Source organism: Oryctolagus cuniculus, chromosome 6, assembly GCF_964237555.1.
Source record: "Oryctolagus cuniculus chromosome 6, mOryCun1.1, whole genome shotgun sequence".
Taxonomy (NCBI): domain Eukaryota; kingdom Metazoa; phylum Chordata; class Mammalia; order Lagomorpha; family Leporidae; genus Oryctolagus; species Oryctolagus cuniculus.
In genome coordinates, this window is record NC_091437.1 from 57,740,828 (window position 1) to 57,764,790 (window position 23,963).

The 23,963-nt window shown below is 37.9% G+C and overlaps 1 protein-coding gene across 10 annotated transcripts in view; it reads left to right on the top strand.

The window, feature by feature from the left end:
* The window catches only part of RANBP17 (RAN binding protein 17), a 371,265-nt gene that overhangs the window by 62,765 nt on the left and 284,537 nt on the right, over positions 1-23,963 (top strand). For all 10 annotated transcript variants that reach the window (XR_011389899.1, XM_051843604.2, XM_070076412.1 and 7 more), the window contains one exon: positions 21,550-21,655. Coding sequence is in view for 9 of the 10 variants with exons in the window: in XM_051843604.2 (XP_051699564.1) it covers positions 21,550-21,655 (106 nt within the window). In the remaining variant the exon portion in view is untranslated. The remainder of the gene's footprint in view (positions 1-21,549; positions 21,656-23,963) is intronic.

Consider the following 23,963-nt stretch of genomic DNA (forward strand, 5'->3'; position numbering starts at 1 on the left):
AGCTGGAATGCTCTTACCACGTTTTTTTGAAAGTCAGAGTTACACAGAGAGAGGAGAGGCAGAGAGAGAGAGGTCTTCCATCCACTGGCTCATTCCCCAATTGGCTGCAACCGCTGGAGCTGCACCGATCTGAAGCCAGGAGCCAGGAGCTTCTTCTGGATCTCCCATGAGGGTACAGGGGCCCAAGGACTTGGGCCATCCTCCACTGCTTTCCCAGGCCATAGCAGAGAGCTGGCTGGGACCAGAACCGGCGCCCATATGGGATACCAGCGCTTCAGGCCAGGGCGTTAACCCGCTGCGCCACAGCACCAGCCCCACCACTTTGTTTTTAATCTTTTATTGAAATTTAGAGACTGGCTGTGAAATATTTCATGGGGCTGGTATTGTGGTGTAGCAGGTAAAGCTGTGCCTGCAATGCCAGCGTCCCTTTTACCTGCCAGTCTGAGTCCCAGCTGCTCCACTTCCCATCCAGCTTCCTAAAATTGGCTTGGGAAAAGCAGCAGAAGACTGCCCAAGTGCTTGGGCCCCGTCACCCACATGGGAGGCTGGGATGAAGCTCCTGGCTCCTGCCCAGTACTGGCTGCTGAGGTCATTTGAGGAATAAAACATCAGATGGGAGATCTCTTTCTTTCTCTCCCTCTCTCTGTAACTCTGCCTTTCAAATAAATAAATAAATCTTTTTTTTTTTTTAAAAAGGGTTCTTACATTTAGGTTTACCTTTTTTCATTTTTATTTATTTATTTATTTTTGAGATAACATTTTTAACTCACATTATAGTCAAAGGCTTAATGCACCACTAAATAAAGAGTTCAACAACAACAAAAAAAGCAAAATGAACAGGAATACTGGCAAGGACCATAAACAATAATGAAATGAAAAAATGTTAATATCACTCATATATAGTAAATCTTAAAATAGTCACAGATCCTTAAAGTAGTATATCACTCTTTTTTTTTTTTTTTTTTTTGACTGGCAGAGTTAGACAGTGAGAGAGAGAGAGAGACAGAGAGACAGAGACAGAGAAAGGTCTTCCTTCCATTGGTTCACCCCCCAAATGGCCACTTCAGCCAGCGCACTGCGGCCGGCGCACTGTGCCTAGCCGAAGCCAGGAGCCAGGTGCTTCCTTCTGGTCTCCCATGCGGGTGCAGGGCCCAAGCACTTGGGCCATCCTCCACTGTCTTCCCGGGCCACAGCAGAGAGCTGGACTGGAAGAGGAGCAACTGGGACAGGATCCGGCGCCCCAACTGGGACTAGAACCTGGGGTGCCGGTGCTGCAGGCGGAGGATTAGCCAAGTGAGCCGCGGCGCTGGCCCCAGATATATTATTAATCCAATGAACATAAATGAGCTAAATTCACTATTGAGTCAGATTTTAAATTTGAAATTTTTTAAAAAAACTTAATTCTCATTATAAGAGACATACCCAAAATAATAAAACATGAAAAGTTGAAAGTAAAGGTATAAAATATGACATGTTACGCAAATATGAATCTAAAGGAAAAAGGGGGTAGTTATTAGTATCAAACAAGAAAGACTTTAAGATAGAAAACACTATTATAACTAGAGGTAATGGTTTGTGTAACCAGGAAGGTATAAACAATTTCTGGTATCTACTACTTAGATACCAGAGGAGGATCTGCTGTTGCAACTGTATCTGAGTGCTGAATCAAGTCTTTGCTGCTCTGCTTCTGATCCAGTTTCCTGCTAATGTGCCTGGGAAGGCAGCAGAACTTAGCTCAAGAAGTAAGCCCTTGCCACCAATGTGGAAGACTTGAAAAAATTCCAGCCTCCTATCTTCTGCCTGAAGTAGCCCTAGTCATTGTGGCCATTTGGGGAGTGAACCAGCAGATGGAAGATATATTTATCTTTTTGTCTCTCCCTTCTTCTGTCACTCTGCCTTTCAAACAAATCTTAAAAAAAAAAAAAAATCATGGAGAAATTGACAAATCTACCATCACATGGAGGGTTGCAGTAAATGTCTCAATTATTAATCAATTACATAAGCGAAAAGTTAGTAAATTTCAAAAGGATTTGAATAATGTGGATTTAATTAAATTGATATGTATTAAATATTGGAATCAACAATTAGAAAATACCAGTTTTCTCCAGGGTAGATGGTATATCTTAAAGATTTGACTAAGCATTACTATATAGAGTGAGTCTCAACAAATTTCAATGACTCAGTATCATAGCACATTTTATTACCAGTTTCCAGTTAAAAGTATATTGCAGAAATAATAAATAAGCCTCATGTTCTTGGGAATTTTAAAAACATTCTTCTAATTATTATGGGGTAAGAGAAATTATCGTTTGGGGGAAGTTAAAAAAAGAGCTGCTTAGTAATGGAAATACATTTCAGAGTACAACAGAAGAGCAATTGAATAAAAAGCTTGTATTAAAAGAAGAAAGACTGAAATGCTGTGACATAAGCAACCAGCCTGAGAAGTAAGAATGTGAGGAACAGATTAAATCCTAAGAAAGGAGAAAGAAGAAAATGAAGAACAGGACTTGATCAGCTGAAAAAGCAGATTCAGTAGAATTAAAGCAAACACAAGTTAGATCTTTGAAAAAGACTTATAAAATTGACAAACTCATTAGATGAATTCACAAATAATGTTAGTAACAGTGGTGAAACATAATTATAGGTACAGGAAGCTTTTAACAGATAAAATTATTTGGAGTATTTTTTCTGAGATCAATAAAGTAGGAAATTTGAATACATTTCTAGAAAAAAAGTACTAAAAAGCCTACAGGATGCATTGGTTCTTTAAATTGATAGAAGTTTGTTTTATTTACATGTGTGCTTTATGTGCTTATATATGAAATATGTTAAAATGTAAAAAGATTCAGTTGAACAAAGACCAGCTTTCCTTAAAAAAAAAAATTGGATGGGCCGGCGCCATGGCTCAATAGGCTAATCCTCTGCCTTGCGGCACCGGCACACCGGGTTCTAGTCCCGGTTGGAGCATCAGATTCTGTCCTGGTTGCCCCTCTTCCAGGCCAGCTCTCTGCTGTGGCCAGGGAGTGCAGTGGAGGATGGCCCAAGTGCTTGGGCCCTGCACCCCATGGGAGACCAGGAGAAGCACCTGGCTCCTGCCTTCGGATCAGTGCGGTGCGCTGGCTTACAGCGGCCATTGGAGGGTGAACCAACGGCAAAGGAAGACCTTTCTCTCTCTCTCTCTCTCTCACTGTCTACTCTGCCTGTCAAAAAAAAAAAAAAAAAAATTGGATGAACCTGTAGATGTTCAGATATGTGAATGGGATTAATACAAATATAATAATTTAGTGAATAAAATAGTTACTAAGATAATCAGACCTGATTCTTGATTAATAATATAAATTGAAGGAGTTTTTTTTAATAGTTGGGTATACTATTTATTTTAGTGATATAGCGTATCAAAGTCTTTAATATAATGACTGGTACTTAGAAAAAATTTTAGTAATCAGTGGTTTTATTCTTCTTGCCAAAAGATCAATAGGAATGAATCTGTCTGCCTTTTAAAAACATGTATTCCCAAAATGATTGTTTTGTATTACAAAAAATGCTTAACATGGCTGTAGTTAGTACGCTGTGTGTAGTAGTATTCAATTTCTTTTGTGCAGACTAAACACTTCAGTTAGTGTTGAACAAAGAAAATTATATGCTCTTGTTATGTGTGCTTTAATTTAGATGCTTAATGGCTTTTAATGTTACAAAATAAGTTTATTATTATATTATGATCTCATTTGTATTATATTGTCTTGCTGTTCCATATTTGTGGTGATATGGTCATGGTTTACGAAAACAATAATCCCTAAGAAATAGGTCATTAACAGTAGTTAACGATTACTTGTGATCTATGGTAATGACTGATTTCTTTGGGATTATTGCAGTTATAAACCATAATTACAGATTATTATAGCAATAATTATTTTGTTAAGGAAAAAATGTTCTGTGCCTGAACAGCTGCTAAAACCAGTGCCCTGAATGTTTCAGAATAAATAGAAAAATGGAAGATTGTAATGGAAGCTTAGTCTTATTTATAAAATGTGATTTTACAAAAATATAGATATGAAACATATATCAGATTTTTTTCTAAATGCAATTTAGATTTATAGATTTGCATGGTTCTTTAGACTTTGTGGTATTAATTCTGTTACCAAAGTAACGTTCTTGTGTATATTTAAGGTATACAAAATAATGTTTTCATATACATAGCAAAATGAATACTGCAGTCAGGCAAAGTATCCTATCTCCTGGCATAGTTACCTGTGTGTGTAAATGTGTTTGTGTGTCTGTCTTTCTCTGTGTATGCTGAGAGCACCTAAAGTATACACTCCTTGTAAATTTTCAGTGTATACAACAATGGTTTTAACTGTAGTCCTTATGTTTTACATTAAATTTCTAGACTTAACCATACCATATAACTGCAAATTTGTATGCTTTGACCTTCTCTCCATTGTCTTCTCCCTGCCCCCAGCAACTACTATTCTGCTTTCTGTTTCTGTGTATTAACCTTTTTAAAAAATTCACATATGATACTGCATTATTTTTGTGTTTGGCTTATTTCCCAGAGTAACTTCTTTTTTAAAAAAGATTTATTTATTTATTCATACATTCATTTAAAAGGCAGAGTGACAGAAAGAGAGAGAAAGAGAGCCAGGATCTGGGTCTCCCATGTAGGTGGCAGAAGCCCAAGTACTTCAGCATTCTTCCACTGCCTTCCCGGGCACATTAGCAGGGATCTGGATTGGAAGTAGAGCAACCAGGACTTGAACTTGTATGGGATGCGGGTGTCACAGGCTACAGCTTAGTACTTAAGTTTATAAGGGTTAAGAAATATCTCCTTTTCTGTTTCTTTCATGTAGAAATTGTTGCTGTCTAGAACTAGGAGAGATTGAATATGCACTCAGTTATTTTGTTAGTAGGCTTCTATTCAGAATTTTCTATAATTTCAGAAAAAATGCTCACAATTTAATATCTACTATCTTTCTCTAATTTTTATGTCAAAGCCTTAATTTCAAGGTCACATGATAAAATAAATAATAAAAATTTTAATTTGAGGAAATTCATGGCTTAGATTGAATAATTTAGTCTTTTTATTAGGTGATGTTGTACAGTATGCCCTTTTCTCTGTGTATGGAGTATTTTTCTGCCTTCACACCTGCCTACATGTTTTTTCTTTCTTTCTTTCTTTCTTTCTTTTTTTTTAACTTTTGTTTAATGAATATAAATTTCCAAAGTACAGCTTATGGATTACAATGGCTTTTCCCCCCTTTAACTTTCCTCCCACCCGCAACCTTCTCCCGCTCCCTCCCCTCTTCCATTCACATCAAGATTCATTTTCAATTCTCTTTATATACAGAAGATCAATTTAGTATATATTAAGTAAAGATTTCAACAGTTTGCACCCACACAGAAACACAAAGTGTAAAATACTGTTTCAGTACTAGTTATACCGTTAAATCACAATGTACAGCACATTAAGGACAGAGATCCTACATGAGGAGTAAGTGCTCAGTGACTCCTGTTGTTGACTTAACAATTTGACACTCTTGTTTATGGCATCAGTAATCTCCCTATGCTCCAGTCATGAGTTGCCAAGGCTATGGAAGCCTTTTGAGTTTGCCGACTCTGATCCTATTTAGACAAGGTCATAGTCAAAGTGGAAGTTCTCTCCTCCCTTCAGAGAAAGGTACCTCCTTCTTTGATGGCCCATTCTTTCTACTGGGATCTCGCTCGTGGAGATCTTTCATTTAGGGTTTTTTTTTTTTTTTTGCCAGAGTGTCTTGGCTTTCCATGCCTGAAATACTCTCATGGGCTTTTCAGCTGGATCTGAATGCCATAAGGGCTGATTCTGAGGCCAGAGTGCTGTTTAGGACATCTGCCATTCTATGGGTCTGCTGTGTATCCTGCTTCCCATATTGGATCGTTCTCTCCCTTTTTTTTAATCTATTGGTTAGTATTTTCAGACACTAGTCTTGTTTATGTGATCCCTTTGACTTTTAGTCCTATCATTATGATCAATTGTGAACAGAAATTGATCACTGGGACTAGTGAGATGGCATTGGTACATGCCACCTTGATGGGATTGAATTGGAATCCCCTGGCACGTTTCTAACTCCACCATTTGACACAAGTCCGATTGAGCATGTCCCAAATTGTACATCTCTTCCCTCTCTTATTCCCACTCTTATATTTAACAGGGATCACTTTTCAGTTAAGTTTCAACACTTAAGAATAACTGTGTATTAATTACAGAGTTCAACCAATAGTATTAAGTAGAACAAAAAAGTACTAAAAGGGATAAAGTATTAAGTTGTTCATCAACAGTCAGGGCAAGGGCTGATCAAGTCACCGTTTCTCATAGTGTCCATTTCACTCCAACAGGTTTCCTTTTTGGTGCTTGGTTAGTTGTTACCAATCAGGGAGAACATATGATATCTGTCCCTTTGTGACTGGCTTATTTCACTCAGCATGATATTTTCCAGATTCCTCCATTTTGTTGCAAATGACTGGATTTCATTGTTGTTGTTGTTGTTGTTTTTTTACTGCTGTATAGTATTCTATAGAGTACATATCCCATACTTTCTTTATCCAGTCTACTGTTGATGGGCATTTAGGTTGATTCCAGGTCTTAGCTATTGTGAATTGAGCTGCAATAAACATTAAGGTGCAGACCACTTTTTTGTTTGCCAATTTAATTTCCTTTGGGTAAATTCCAAGGAGTGGGATGGCTGGGTTGTATGGTAGGGTTATATTCAGGTTTCTGAGGAATCTCCAGACTGACTTCCATAGTGGCTTCACCAGTTTGCATTCCCACCAACAGTGGGTTAGTGTCCCTTTTTCCCCACATCCTCGCCAGCATCTGTTGTTGGTAGATTTCTGTATGTGAGCCATTCTAACCATTCTGCCTTCCCACCTGCCTTACATGTTAACACATATTTAGTTGTATGCCTGCCACAGAACATGACACCTAGGAGGCCTTCAGCACATGTTATTCTGAATGTCTTTTACTTAGAATTTTTCCTTTGGTTTGGAGAGTTTCTTGCTTGTTTGTTTTAAGCATAATATTATAAAAGAATATACGACTAATGGTAACTATCTTTCGTTGTCACAGGCTTTTTTGGTAGAGAGGAAAGAACTTGAATAATTCTTAAATATTGTGTGACTTCATTTTCTTGAGCAGCTTTAAAGTAAAACGTATAAATGTTACATATTGATGTATCTTATGTATTTTTGTACATATGATATACAACCACCATTACAAATGGGACTACTATTTGATGGTAATTACAGCCAACATTTACTAAGCACTTACAGCACTTCTTCTTAGTCATTATTATGAGTACATTACATATATTGTATCTTTTAGTGCTTGTCACACACTATGATGAAGTTATTATCACTCATGTATTTCAAAATAAGGAAATTAAAGCCAAGAGGTTAAGTAACTGGTATAATAAGTATTAAAGGCAGGATTTGAACCTGGACTGTGTTCTTGGCAGCTAAATTAAAAGAGAGACACAAAAACAGAGACCTCGTGTCTGTTGGTTCACCCCCTACATGCCTACAACAGCTCAGGGCTAGGCCAGGTCAAAACCAAGAGCCAAAAGCCAGGATCCAGGAACTCAGCCCAAGTATCCCATGTAGGTGGCAGTGATCCAGCTATTTGAGCCATCACCTGCTGCATCCCAGGTTGCACATTAGCAGGAAGCTGGAATGGGGAGCAAAGCTGGGATTTGAACTCAGGCACTCCAACATAGGATGACAGACATTCCAAGAAGCATCTTAATCGCAGTGCCAAAGCCCACCTTGCTCTGTTGTTCAAAATACATACACATGTTCTAAAAAGCTACTAAAACTTATGTTCGTGGTAAAATCTCTTTCCAAGTAGGTTTGTTTTAACAGGAGCTGGTAGATAAAGGTTTCTTTGTTTATGTTAATGTTAAGCCTTCAAAGTAAGTTTGCATCTTTTAAATTCAACTAGTCTACCAGTATTCCTTTCTTGTGTCAGTTATACTTGGTTTCGCAGTAGATGCTTTAGGGGTCAAAAGTGATATAAAGCTTCCCCCTAGAAATGATTCAAAGGTATATGCAGTCTCTTCTGTCATCAGGGCTTGGGTGATGGCTAGAGAGCAGTTCAGTATTAGGAACAAAGTGTGTCAAATGCTTATGAAATTTATAAGTGGGGTTATAAAATATCAGAGATCTTCATAAAGGTGATAGAAAAATGTATATTATGAAAAAGCTACATGGCTTTAGATTTTTTCTGCACCAGAATAAATTTATCTTTCAATTTATTTTTTTTTTAAGTTTCCTTGTACTGTTGGCTCATCAATGTCTGTTGAGCTAATTGAGAACTGTGTTATTTGAGAATTCTTTTTCCATTATGTAAATAATACTTCAAAAGGAGTTGCAACGTAATGGTTGAAGAATTGAGTCTTAAACATCCATTGGCCAGATTTGAATCATAGCTCTGTACTTTTTAATAAATATTTCTGACATTAAATGGATATAGATATAGATAGTACTCATAGGTACAATGTTTAAACAGTGCCTGGTACATAGTAACTGCAGTGTGTTTGCTGTTACTTTTAATAATAACAAAGCTTACTTTAAACAAAACCAGTGTCTAAAAATAAAAAAAAGTTATCCATCAGATAGAAGAGGTATTTACATTTAAGTATTATTTTTTATTTTGAGAAATAATTTATAATAGAGTGTTTTGTAAACAAATGGGTAAAATTTTACACTATATTCACCAAAAATTATGCTTGCAGTATTTCAGATTCACATCTATTACACTAAGCATGCAACTGGTCCTATGCATAATTAGAGTATATTAAATAAGGACCTCTGAGAACCTGAGAAATACAGCCAAGTCTAGTTATTTGATAGTTAGGTTCTATAAAGTCATTGTGAACACTGAATTAGTAAATACTGAGCTGTAGCTCCACCATGTCTCTTTTCACAACATTTTCATCAACTAATCAACCTCATTTTATAACTTTCTGTTTAAAAAACACCTGATTTAATATGCATTGCTTATTGAATTACTTTGAACTCACCCAGTTCCAACAGCTCTACAACTCATGCCTGAACAAAACTCATCTAACACATATGTTTTCTTTATGAAGCACATAACAGGCTTTTAAAATTTAGGAACACTGTACAGCTTTTAGCATTATTCATAACCAAGAAGAAGCACAAAAATACTAAACCTTGTGGTGATAAATAGACCATAAAAAGAGTACTTTTTTTTTTTTTTAAACTTTTATTTAATGTATATAATTTTCCAAAGTACGACTTATGGATTACAATGGCTTCCCCCCCATACCGTCCCTCCCACCCACAACCCTCCCCTTTCCCACTCCCTCTCCCCTTCCATTCACATCAAGATTCATTTTCGATTATCTTAATATACAGAAGATCAGCTTAGTATACATTAAATATGGATTTCAACAGTTTGCTCCCACACAGAAACATAAAGTGAAAAATAATAGATGATTTTTTTTTAAATGATGATGAAATCAGATCAGACCTATTGTCATGTTTAATCCCAGTGAGAGTCAAGTTGGGAATTGATAATTTCTTTTTTTCTTTTCCTTTTTTTTTTTTTTACAGAAGATCAGTTTAGTATGCATTAAGTAAAGATTTCAACAGTTTGCACCCCCATAGAAACACAAAGTGAAATATATTGTTTGAGTACTCGTTATAGCATTAAATCTCAATGCACAGCACATTAAGGATAGAGATCCTACATGAGGAGTAAGTGCACAGTGACTCCTGTTGTTGACTTTACCAATTGACACTCCTGTCTATGGCATCAGTAATCTCCCTATGCTCCAGTCATGAGTTTCCAAGGCTATGGAAGCCCTCTGAGTTCTCCGACTCTTATCTTGTTTAGACAAGACAAGGTCATAGTCAAAGTGGAGGTTCTCTCCTCCCTTCAGAGAAAGGTACCTCCTTCTTTGATGACCTGTTCTTTCCACTGGGATCTCACTCGCAGAGATCTTTTGCCAGAGTGTCTTGGCTTTCCATGCCTGAAACACTCTCATGAGCTTTTCAGCCAGCTCTGAATGCCTTTAGGGCTGATTCTGAGGCCAGAGTGCTATTTAGGACATCTGCCATTCTATGAGTCTGCTGAGTATCTCACTTCCCATGTTGGATCACTCTCCCCTTTATTTACTCCATCAGTTAGCATTAGGAGGTACTAGACTTGTCTATGTGCTCCCTTAGACTCCCAGTCCCTTACCATGACCAACTGTGAACTGAAACTGATCACCTGGAACAGTGAGATGGCATTGGTACATGCCACTTCGATGGGATTGAATTGGAATCCCCTGGTATGCTTCCAACTCCACCACTTGGGGCAAGTCAGCCTGAGCATGTCCCAAATTATACATCTCTTCCCTCTCCCATTCCCACCACCATGTTCAACAGAGATCACATTTCAGTTAATTTTCAACACTTAAGAATAACTGTGCATCAATTACAGATCTAAACCAGTCATATTAAGTAGAACAGATAAAAAAACTACTAAGAGGGATAATGTATTAAGTTGTTCATTAACATTCAGGGCCATGCTGATCAAGCCACCATTTCCCATAGTGTCCACCTCACTCCAACAGGTTTCCCTCTTGGTGTTCAGTCAGTCGTCACCGATCAGGGAGAACATATGGTATTTGTCCCTTTGGGACTGGCTTACTTCACTCAGCATGATGTGTTCCAGATTCCTCCATTTTGTTGCAAATGACTGGATTTCGTTGTTTCTTACTGCGGTATAGTATTCTAAAGAGTACATATCCCATAATTTCTTTATCCAGTCTATCGTTGATGGGCATTTAGGTTGGTTCCAGGTCTTAGCTATTGTGAATTGAGCTGCAATAAACATTAGGGTGCAGACCTCTTTTTTGTTTGCCAATTTAAATTCCTTTGGGTAAATTCCAAGGAGTGGGATGGCTGGGTCGAACGGTAGGGTTATCTTCAGGTTTCTGAGGAATCTCCAGACTGACTTCCATAGTGGCTTGACCAGTTTGCATTCCCACCAACAGTGGGTTAGTGTCCCTTTTTCCCCACATCCTCGCCAGCATCTGTTGTTGGTAGATTTCTGCATGTGAGCCATTCTAACCGGGGTGAGGTGAAACCTCATTGTGGTTTTGATTTGCATTTCCCTGATTGCCAATGACCTTGAACATTTTTTCATGTGCCTGTTGGCCATTTGGATTTCCTCTTTTGAAAAATGTCTATTGAGGTCCTTGGCCCATCTCTTAAGTGGGTTGTTGGTTTTGTTTTTGTGGAGTTTCTTGATCTCTTTGTAGATTCTGGTTATTAACCCTTTATCTGTTGCATAGTTTGCAAATATTTTTTCCCATTCTGTCGGTTGTCTCTTCACTCTCCTGACTGTTTCTTTTGCAGTACAGAAACTTCTCAATTTGATGCAATCCCAATAGTTGATTTTGGCTTTGACTGCCTGTGCCTCCCGGGTCTTTTCCAGAAATTCTTTGCCTGTGCCAATATCTTGAAGGGTTTCTCCAATGTTCTCTAGTAACTTGATGGTGTCAGGTCGTAGATTTAGGTCTTTAATCCATGTTGAGTGGATTTTTGTGTAAGGTGTAAGGTAGGGGTCTTGCTTCATGATTCTGCACGTGGAAATCCAATTTTCCCAGCACCATTTATTGAATAGACTGTCCTTGCTCCAGGAATTAGTTTTAAATCCTTGATCAAATATAAGTTGGCTGTAGATGTTTGGGTTGATTTCTGGTGTTTCAATTCTGTTCCATTGGTCTATCCATCTGTTTCTGTACCAGTACCATGCTGTTTTAATTACAACTGCCCTGTAGTATGTCCTGAAATCTGGTATTGTGATGCCTCCGGCTTTGTTTTTGTTGTACAAGATTGCTTTAGCTATTCGAGGTCTCTTGTGCCTCCATATAAATTTCAGCACCATTTTTTCCAGATCTGAGAAGAAGGTCTTCGGTATCTTGATTGGTATTGCATTGAATCTGTAAATTGCTTTTGGGAGAATGGACATTTTGATGATATTGATTCTTCCAATCCATGAGCATGGAAGATTTTTCCATTTCTTGGTATCCTCTTCTATTTCTTTCTTTAAGGTTTTGTAATTTTTATCGTAGAGATCTTTAACGTCTTTGGTTAAGTTTATTCCAAGGTATTTGATTGTTTTTGTAGCTATTGTGAATGGGATTGATCTTAGAAGTTCTTCCTCAGCCATGGCATTGTCTGTGTATACAAAGGCTGTTGATTTTTGTGCATTGATTTTATACCCTGCTACTTTGCCAAACTCTTCTATGAGTTCCAATAGTCTCTTAGTGGAGTTCTTTGGGTCCCCTAAATACAGAATCATGTCATCTGCAAAGAGGGATAGTTTGAGTTCTTCCTTCCCAATTTGTATCCCTTTAATTTCTTTTTCTTGCCTAATAGCTCTGGCTAGAACCTCCAGAACTATATTGAATAGCAGTGGTGAGAGTGGGCATCCCTGTCTAGTTCCAGATCTCAGTGGAAATGCTTCCAACTTTTCCCCATTCAATAGGATGTTGGCTGTGGGTTTTTCATAGATTGCTTTGATTGTATTGAGGAATGTTCCTTCCAAACCCAGTTTGCTTAGAGTTTTCATCATGAACGGGTGTTGTATTTTATCAAATGCTTTCTCGGCATCTATTGAGATAATCATATGGTTTTTCTTCTGCAGTCTGTTAATGTGGTGTATCACATTGATTGTCTTGCGCACATTAAACCATCCCTGCATACCAGGGATAAATCCCACTTGGTCTGGGTGGATGATCTTTCTGATGTGTTGTTGCATTCTATTGGCGAGAATTTTATTGAGGATTTTTGCATCTATGTTCATCAGGGATATTGGTCTGTAATTCTCTTTCAGTGCTGCATCTTTTTCCGGCTTAGGAATTAAGGTGATGCTGGCTTCATAGAAAGAATTTGGGAGGACTCCCTCTTCTTCGATTGTTCTGAATAGTTTGAGAAGAATTGGAGTTAGTTCTTCTTTAAACGTCTGGTAGAATTCAGCAGTGAATCCATCTGGTCCTGGGCTTTTCTTTGTTGGGAGGGCCTTTATTACTGTTTCAATTTCTGTCTCAGTTATGGGTCTGTTTAGGTTTTCGATGTCTTCCTGGTTCAATTTAGGCAGGTTGCATGTGTCCAGGAATCTATCCATTTCTGATAGGTTTCCCTGTTTGCTGGCATACAAGTCCTTGTAGTAATTTCTGATGATTCTTTTTATTTCTGTGGTGTCTGTTGTTACATTTCCTTTTTCATCTCTGATTTTATTGATTTGGGTCTTTTCTCTTCTTTTTTTAGTTAGTTGGGCCAATGGGGTGTCAATTTTGTTTATTTTTTCAAAAAACCAGCTCTTCGTTTGGCTGATTTTTTGTAATGTTTTTCTTGATTCAATCCTGTTGATTTCTTCTCTGATTTTAATTATTTCTCTTCTCCTACTAGATTTGGGTCTGATTTGCTGTAGGTTTTCTAGATCCTTGAGGTGAATTGAAAGCTCATCTATTTGGTGTCTTTCCAATTTCTTGATGTAGGCACCTATTGATATAAATTTTCCTCTTAACACTGCTTTTGCTGTGTCCCATAAGTTTTGGTATGTTGTGCTGTTATCCTCATTTACTTCCAGAAAGTTTTTGATTTCTCGTTTAATTTCTTCTATGACCCATTGTTCATTCAGGAGCATGTTGTTCAATCTCCATGTGTTTGCGTGTGCTCTAGGGATTCCTGAGTTACTAATTTCCAACTTCATTCCTTTATGGTCTGAGAAGCTGCATGGTATGATTCTAATTCTTTTGAATTTTCTGAGACTTGCTTTATGGCCTAGTATGTGGTCAATCCTAGAGAAGCTTCCATGTACTGCTGAGAAGAATGTAAAATCTGTAGCTGTAGGATTGAAAGTTCTGTATATATCTGTTAGATCCATTTGGGCTATAGTGTCGTTTAAATCTACTGTATCCTTGTTGATCTTCTGTCCGGATGATCTGTCTATTTCTGAGAGTGGAGTATTGAAGTCCCCCAGTACTACTGTATTGGGGTCTAAGTCTCCCTTTAAGTCCGTTAATAAATCTTTTAGATAAACTGGTGCCCTGTAGTTAGGTGCATATACATTGATAATTGTTATATCTTCCTGTTGAATTGATCCCTTAATCATGATATAGTGTCCCTCTTTGTCTCTCTTAACAGTTTTTGTGGTAAAGTTTATGTTGTCCGATATTAAGATGGCGACGCCCGCTCTTTTTTCATTTCTGTTGGCATGGTATATCTTTTTCCAGCCAAAAAGAGTACTTTTTATAATCTGAAGCTGAGACAAGAAGGCAAGTGTGTCACTTTGTTTGACCTGAACATGGAATATGTGCACTGGACAACTCAGAAGCTTCAGTGCAAGTATTGATTTGGGGTTATAATAAATTTTACCAAATAGTGAATTTGCAAATTATGGAATCTGTGAATAATGGAAATCAATTGTATCCTCATCTTGTATTGATTATGATTGGAGAAGTTGCTCTTTTTTTTACTCCAAACAATAGAGATATAATTATCATTAATATGCTAATAATATGGCTAATCCTCCACCTGCAGCGCCGGCATCCCATATGGGCACCAGGTTCTAGTCCCAGTTGCTTCTCTTCCAGTCCAGCTCTCTGCTGTGGCCCAGGAGGGCAGTGGAGGATGGCCCAAGGGCTTGGGCCCTGCACCCGCATGGGAGACCAGGAGGAAGCACCTGACTCCTGGCTTCAGATCGGCGCAGCGCACCGGCCGTAGTGGCCATTTGGGGGGGTGAACCAACAGAAGGAAGACCTTTCTCTCTGTCTCTCTCTCTCACTGCCTATAACTCTACCTGTCCAAAAAAAAAAAACTTATGAAAAAATTTAAAATAAATTGCTTTTTAATGAGTTTACTAAGTTGATATGGTTAACTTTTTTTCTGTTTCATGCTGTGCTTTCTGTGTAATGATTTCTTAATTTAATAACTCTTGTCTACTGATAACCTACTGTGTTCCAGGCACTGTTTTAGGCTCTGGAGATGCAATAATGAGCAGACAAAAATACCTGCTCTGAAGCCACTTATGGTCTATTGGAAGAGACAGATATCAATGCAAGATAAATATGTAAATATATACTATGTTAAAAAGTGATGTGCTAAATAAAAGAATGAAGCAAAAAAGAGGATACGAAATGCTAGGGAATTTTATTATGGTTATCTGTTTCCAAAACTTAGTGACTTATCCAGTAACAATTTCTCATGTTCTGGGAAATGGGAAGCTGGATGGGTTCTCCTTTGACATTTTTTAGTGCAGTAATCAGATGACATTTGAGGCTAAAGTCACCTGAATGCTTCTCTGTTCTCCAGGGCTAATGTCTGGGCCGGGAAGCTTGGAGCATGGCCTCTAACAGAGCATTTCTTTTCTGTACATGGCGAGTTCAGGCCTCCTAACATTATGGTGGGCTCAGGTTTTGAGGTCTTCTTACCTCGTTGCTGGTTTTCCCAGAGTGAACATTCCTTGACAGACTAGGGGAACCTGCCAGTTTGTGTAAAAGGTAGACCTGGTCCTGGAATGTTGTGATGTCTGGCATATTCTTTTTGTCAGGACAGTTATAGTACAGCCCAGATTTATAAAGTATTAGAAAAATAGACTCCACATCTTGCAAACAGTGAGGAAAGGATTAGATGGATACTTGAGGATATGCTACTATTTGAGCTATTGAAAATTGATGGGGGGACCGGTGCTGTGGCATAGTAGATTAAGCCTCCTCCTGCGGTGCTGGCATCCCATTTGGTGCTAGTTCATGTCCCAGCTGTTCCTCTTCTGATCCAGCCTCCTGCTGTGGCCTGGGAAAGCAGTAGGCGGTGGCCCAAATGCTTGGGTCTCTGTACCTGCATGGGAGACCAGGGAGAAGCTCCTGGCTCCTGGCTTTGGATCAGCTCAGTTCCAGCCTTTGTGGCCATTTGGACAGTGAACCAGCAGATGGAAGATCTTTTTCTGTCTGTAACTCTACCTCTCAAATAAATAAAATAAAAATCTTATTAAAAGAAAAAAAAATTTATAGGATGTTTAGATAAGACCTGCCTGAAAAGGTGAATTCAAGTAAGACTAGTCAACATGGTTGTACCTTTCTCGAGTTATATTAAACTTTGGGAATATAGGCAAAAAGTTGGTGGGATTTGGTTCTAAACAATAAGGTTTTGTAAATTATGTCAGCAAGGGAAGAGTTAAATATATATGTAGAGCAGAGATTGGTTTGAAAGTAGGCAAGCAGGGTGCCAGATACTAAACAATTATTAGTGAAAAAGAGACTGGCAAACTTGTAGGATACAGGATCAGTTAATAAAATCCAATAGTATGTTTATATATTAGCAAAGAACAATTGAAAATGAAGGGAGGCCAGCGCCGTGGCTCACTTGGCTAATCCTCCGCCTGCAGCACCGGCACCCCAGGTTCTAGTCCCATTTGGGGCACCGGATCCTGTCCCAGTTGCTCCTCTTCCAGTCCAGCTCTCTGCTGTGGCCCAGGAGTGCAGTGGAGGATGGCCCAGGTCCTTGGGCCCTGCACCCGCATGAGAGACCAGGAGGAAGCACCTGGCTCCTGGCTTCGGATCAGCATGATGCGCCAGCCGCAGCACGCCGGCCACAGCGGCCATTGGAGGGTGAACCAACAGCAAAAAAGGAAGACCTTTCTCTCTGTCTCTCTCTCTCTCACTGTCCACTCTGCCTGTCAAAAAAAAAAAAAAAAAAAAAAAAAGAAGGGAAAAAAATGAGTCCACTTACAAAAACATCAAAAATAGGTATAAATTTAATTTAAAAAAGAATTGTAAGCCTTAAACAATGACACTGTAAAACAGTGTTGAAAGAAATTAAAGATTAAATAAGTTGAAGTCTTGTGGTCATGGATTAAAAGACTTAATATTACTAAAATGACAATACTCTTCAAATTGATCTGCAGGTTGAGTGCAATCCATGTCAAAATCCTAGCTGCCTTCTTTGCAGGAGATCAACAAGCCGATCCTAAAATTCCTGTGGAAATTGACAAGATCCAGAATAGCCAAAATAATCTTGTGAAGAGTGAAGTTGGAAAACTCACATTTCATGATTTCAAAATTTGCCCCAAAGCAACAGTGATCAAAGACAGCGTAGTGCCAGCATTCGGGTAGGCTTATAAATTAATGAGATAGAATTGAGAGTCCAGATATAAACCCTGTAGTTTATATTCAGTTGATTTTCTAAAATGGTGCCATGATAATTCAGTGGCAAAAGGAAAATATTTTCAACAAATGGTTCTGGGACAATTGGATACCCACATTTGAAAAAATGAAATTGGATTCCTGTTTCCCATCATAAATAAATATTAAGTAAATACCAGAAAAGATGCTCAATATTGTTAATCATTAAAGAAAGGTGTGTCAGATTACCATGAGATACCACTTCACACCCATTAGGATGGGTGCGATTGAAGATATTGACAAGGATTTGGAGAAACCAGACCTTCAAATAATTGCTGGTGGAAATGTAAAATTGTGCAGTTCCTTCTAAAAACATTTTGACAGTCCCTCAGATGTTCAAATGGGACCAGCATTATGGTCTAATAGTGTCGCTCCCCCTCTTCGTGGAGGAACGACACTAAACCCTGCCTAGGTTTCCTATCCGAGTCACGGCACCATTATGTCGCTCCCCGTCTTCGTGGGGGAACGACACAGGACCCTGCGCTGTTCTTTTGTCTGCTCGGCCCTCCCCGGGTTTGCTGCTGGTTCTTCCCGGGTTAGCTGCCGTCCCTTCCACCTCCGTGGAAGGGCGGTTCCCCCTGGCCACTTTCCCCACTTCCGCGGGGGAGCGGCACACCGCCGGCCGGCTCTCTCGGGGGCTGCACAGGTGTTCCTTCAGATGTTCCTCTTAGATGTTCCTGGTGCATGTTGTCTCTCTCCTCCTTTATAGTCCTCTTCCGCCAATCCCAACTCGGCTGCCCACACGCCGAGTACACTGCTCTCCTCCAATCAGGAGCAGGTCCTACAGTTTATTGGTTGAACTGGAGGCAGCTGTGTAGAAGCTGTTTCTCCTCTCCCAGTGCCATATTGTGGGAGAGCAGATGCATAGAATAAGTCTTAATTCCAGTAACTTAGTCTAGTCCGAGTTGCTCCCCACATAATAGGTTAAGCCACCACCTGAGATGGGCACCAGAGCCCTGCTGCTCCACTTCTGATCCAGCTTATAAAAAAATCAAAGACAGCATAGTGCTAGCATTCAGGTAGGATTATAGATTAATGAAATAGAATTGAGAATCTGGTTATAAACCCTGTAGTTTATAGTCAGTTGATTTTCTAAAATGGTGCCATAATAATTCAGTGGCAAAAGTAAAATATTTTCTTTTTTAATATTTTATTTATTTATTTGAAAGTTAGAGTTACAGGCAGTGAGAAAGAGAGAGAGAAAGGTCTTCCATCTGCTGGTTCATTCCCCAAATGGCCGCAACCGCGGGAGCTGCACCAATCCAAAGCCAGGAGCTTCTTTCAGTCTCCCACACAGGTGCAGGGGCCCAAGGACCTGGTCCATCTTCTCTTGCTTTCCCAGGCCATAGCAGAGAGCTGGATTGGAAGAGGAGCAGCCAAGACTAGAACCGGTACCCATATGGGATGCTGGTGCCGCAGGTGGAGGATTAACCTACTGTGCCACAGCGCCGGCTCCAAAATAAAATATTTTCGACAAATGGTTCTGGGACAATTGGATTCCCGCATTTGAAAAAATGAAGTTGGATTCCTGAGATGGGCACCAGAGCCCTGCTGCTCCACTTCTGATCCAGCTTCCTTCTAATGTGCTTGGGAATGCAGTGGAAGATGGACCAAATCCTTGGACATCCACAACCTAGGTGGGAGACCCGCAATCTGCTCCCGGCTGCTGGCTTCAGACTAGCCCAGCTCTGGCTGTTGTGGCCATTTAGGGAGTAAGCCAGCAGATGGAAGATCGATCATTCTCTCTCTCTCTCTCTCTCTCTCTCTCTCTCTCTCTCTCTCCCCAAAAACTCTGCCTTTCAAATTAATAAATAAGTCAAAAGTTTTCAAAGTGCAGGTGCCATTTGACTTACCAGTTCTACTCCTAGGTATGCCTAAGATAAACAAAACTGTATATCCACATAAAAACATGTAAATTGATTTTCATAGCAGCATTATGATTACCAAAATAGTGGAAACAATCTAAACATCCATCAACTTAATAGAAAAATAAAATGTAGTAAGAAAACCCTAAAAAGTGGAATATCATTCAGCTGTTAAAAATAAATGAACTGATACATGCTACATCATAGGTGAACCTTGAACACATGCAAAATTTAAGAAGATAGTCAAAATGACCACATGCTTTAGGATTCCATTCGTATGAAATATCCATAATATGAAAAATCTAAAAAGAAATCATGTAACTTAGTAATTGCTTAGAGCTAGGGTGAGATGCAGAATAACTTCTGATAAATATGATTTATTTTGGGAAGTATGGAAATATTTTAAAATTAGATTGTGATAATAGTCCTGTGAATTCATTAATATACATTGAATTATTTACTGTGAGTTGTATGATATGTGAATTATATTTCAGTGAGCTGTTAAAAAGTTTCAGTAGAGGCCGGCGCCATGGCTCACTAGGCTAATCCTCCGCCTGCGGCACCGGCACCCCGGGTTCTAGTCCCGGTCAGGGCGCCAGATTCTGTCCCGATTGCTCCTCTTCCTCTCTGCTGTGGCCCAGGAAGGCAATGGAGGATGACCCAAGTGCTTGGGCCCTGCACCCGCATGAGAGACCAGGAGAAGCACCTGGCTCCTGGCTTCGGATCAGCGCAGTATGCCAGCTGCAGCACGACGGCCACAGTGGCCATTGGAGGGTGAACCAACAGAAAAGGAAGACCTTTCTCTCTGTCTCTCTCTCTCACTGTCCACTCTGACTGTCAAAAAAAAAAAAAAGTTTCAGTAGAACAAAGGATTTATAGCCATCTTTGTAGATAGTAAAATCGGTAGTGATTACCATAGAAATCATGTAAGAAATTACCGTAGAAATACTGTTGGAAAGAATACAGGAACCAATACTCTTTAAAAAATAAGGGGAAATAACTGGAAAAAAAAAAAAAAACCAGGTAATTGCAACACGAAGGAGTATTTGGTAGCGTAGTTTGAGTACATAAAATGTAAAGGTAAGTGTTTTAATGATGAAGAGAGGGAGAATGTTCTGCATGTGGAAATGAGGAATATGAAGAACGTTTGCTGAATGTTCAACACCCCAAGATAATGAAGGTATGAAAGAGACAGCAACTATTGAAAGGACTTAATGAGGAAGCAAGGTCATCAGGGGAGAGCTTATGGTATTAAAGGCTTTCTATTGACCATAAAACACTTTGGAAGTACCTAAGGCAACTTTCTGAATTCTATCAGTTTCCTACATGGGCTGTTTGTTTTAGTACCTTTTCTTTTCTTTTTTACTGATTATACATTTCATGAAACTTGAGTATGTTTTATGATGGATTACTTGATGAAACTTGTAGTTCTTATTCTGCTTAGTCTGTTTCATAGCTCCAATGTACAAGGATGGTGAATTCTAATTAGTTTATTGTTGTTTTGTGGTAGAACAGCTATGTGCATACTTGACAGGTTATATTTCTAACTTCTAAGAAGTTTGTCCCCTTAATAGACTGTTTTTGCTCCAAAAATTATTGTTGAACTGTGTAGTATAATAATCACTGCTGGTGTCCATTGGAATATAGGAAGACTATGTTCTTTTTTAAAAATACATTTGCTTCTCCTTCCCAATTATTCAAACAAGCCCAGGTAGCCTTTTTCTGTTTAATTCAACATTTTAAAAACAAAAACAAAACTAAGTTCTCTGGAAAAGATTTCTCATTAAAAAAAATAATTGCAGTATCATAAGATAGCATGTTGTCTTTTGCCCTAGAATAGCACAGAATTTCTTTTTAGCAAGATATACTATGTTAATTGATCATAAAGATCTCAGAAAATTTTTGGAGAATGTGATACTTAGATTGATGAATCCAAAGATGAAGTTCTGAGGGAATAAATCCATTATTAGCTGTTATCTTCAAAGCAAGTACAATGTTCAAAATGATCAGACCAATCCTATCATGACAATGACCATTCAGAAAATGATACTGGTCATTGCATCATAATAGTATTTTCTGACTGAATAACATTTAATATTTTGTTGTCATTTTCGATCATAAGTCTTAATGGTAAAAGTTAATCTCTCCATTTTACAAATGAAATCCCTAAGATGCAAAGAGGTAAGTAACTTACACAAGAACATATATCAAATTCATAGAACTGGGATTCAAATATAGTTCTATGCGGCTCTAAAATCTGTACCATTTTCACTGTTATACTGTCTTAGTAAACTTAAGACCCAACTCTCCACTTTCTGTCAAGAACTGAGTTTACAAGAGTTTATAACTTGTTTGAAAGAATAGATCACTCTGCTAATTTTGAAATTTTCTGAGAAATAAGTTTGCTTTTCTTATCACTTTCTAAGCTTTTTTTCTTTCTTTTTATGTATTAGGACGTCTTGCTTGGCTGGTGTATTTAGTTGGGACAGTTGTAGGAGGAAGATTGACATATACCAGTACATATGAACACGATGCCATGGATGGAGAATTATCCTGTCGGTAAGTAACAGCCATGTCATTTATTGAAATTTACTAAATAATTAAGACATTTAGTTACTGAACTCATAAACTAAAGCATTTTGGACATGACCTTTCCAGAAAAGTATTCTTTCCCTTTTTATTAGTGAGAAAAGCAAAGTTTAGAAGTTAAATGATTTAAAGAAGTCAGATCTCTAATATATGATAGTTTCAAATATATTTTAAACATTTGAGCAAATAATGTGATGAGGATATAAGTTGCTTTTTGTTTAGAAACTGATAAAGTATACAAAATTTAGGGTTCTAAAATTAGAAGAAGAATTGGGGTGACATACTTCTGGTCAAAAAGCAATGAGTGTACAGTTATCCAGCACAGCTTTGTTTATGATTGTTAACTAGATTTTTCATCCTAATCACCAGAGTCCTGGTAAGAAGTGATTGAATTACCCTTCTCACATTTCATTGCTAATTTGGGGAAAATTCCTATGTTAGAAAAATATGAGTGAGTTGGTTTTCCATATGTTTTATTTTTAGTAATTTTTTCCATATGACAGAATAATACAAACTTTTGTCAAAAAATTGAAATTCAAAGAAAAAGTCAAATGTTAATCTGGACTTAACCACTATCATTTTGGTAAAGACGCTATAAGTATTTAATTAATATGTATGGATATATGTACATTGAATATATATTTTTTCAAGGTTTTAAAAACATTGTCATACTATTGTGTGGTGAAATGGTAATGATACCTAATTGATTTGGAACTATTATAAAGATCAAATGGGTTGATATTTTTTAAATACTTAGAACAAACCTGGCAGATATTAGGTGATATATTACACACACACAGACATATGCACACATTTAAATCAATCTGAAAATATCATGAACCTTTTATTTAGACATTAAATATTCTAAGCTATATCATAAATTTAAATAGACCTTTGTTTTTGAAATTTTAGGTTCTCTCTGAATTTTTCATTGTTATGAATTGCTTGAAGGTGAATATTATTTTAGTTACATCTTATTCAGATTAAAATAAATTCAGTACAGTTAATTCTTAAAAGACGAGTATAGTTGCTGGAAGGGAATGTGGCTTTTCAAAGACTTTGAATACATGTTACCAAATGCCCTTCTGGAAAATTTGTACAATATTTTATCCTCTGAATCCAAAGGCTACGAGAATTAGCATTTTTCAGTAGTTGAGCACTGCTGGATAATAGGATTTTTATTATTGCCAGTTTATAGGTAACAAATGTCTTGTAGTTTATATTTCTTTTGTTAGTAGTAGTGTCAAACATTCATTTGCACTCCTATTTTTGCTATTTGTATTTCTTTGTGATTTTCGTAACGATATTGATGGAATAATTTACCTGATGTTTTTTGTGATTTTTTTAAAAAAATATTTATTTATTTATTTGAAAGGCAGAGTGACAGAGATGGGGGGGAGAGAGATATAATTTTTCCATCTGCTCATTCACTCTCCAGGTGGCTACAACAGCCAAGTCTGGCTAAGCTGAAGCCAGGAGGCAGGAGCTACATCCTGGTCTCCCATGTGAATGACAGGGACCCAATTACTTGGGTATTCTCCCACTGCCTCCAAGGCACATTAGAAAGAAGCTGGATTAGAAGTGGAATAGCCAGCGCTCAAACCAGCAGTCAGATACAGGATGCTGGTGTTGCACTCAAGCAGGGGTTTAACCTGCTATTCCATAACACCCACCAACCCCTTGTGATTATGTTTTCTAATTTGTTCATAAAAACTCAGTATTTATCAAAGATCTTAATATTTGCTATTTATTTTGAAGATGTTCTCTCCACGTTTCAGTTTGTTTTTGCTGGCTTTAAATATTTATAAATTCAGTTCGAATTTTCTTCATTAAATTTTTTTCACTCCTGAATAGTAAAAATGTATGTCAATATTTTATCCTAATTCTTTGATGATTTCAGTTTTTTGTATTTTATTTTTATTGTGTCTGACATTTATTTTGTTTTACATCCTTTCCCTAAAATTTTAAAAGTGTTAACTAGTTAATGCCAACCCCACCACACTCTACCAGTTAAATGCCACTGGTATCATACACAAAATTCTGTCAATTTCCAGGCCTTTCATACATTTCCATTGATCTTGGAAGTCTTTTTTTTTACCACTATCACTCTAGTAAAATCCTTAAAGTCGTAGCTAGCTGTGATAATCTCCCTCATTATTCTTGCTTAATATTTAGTAAATTTATGATAATTTTAAATAGAAATTTTCCATTCATCCCATACGCTCTTCAACATTTAAACTCTTTTCAGTAGAATCTGAATTTAAATGAAAGATGTTTT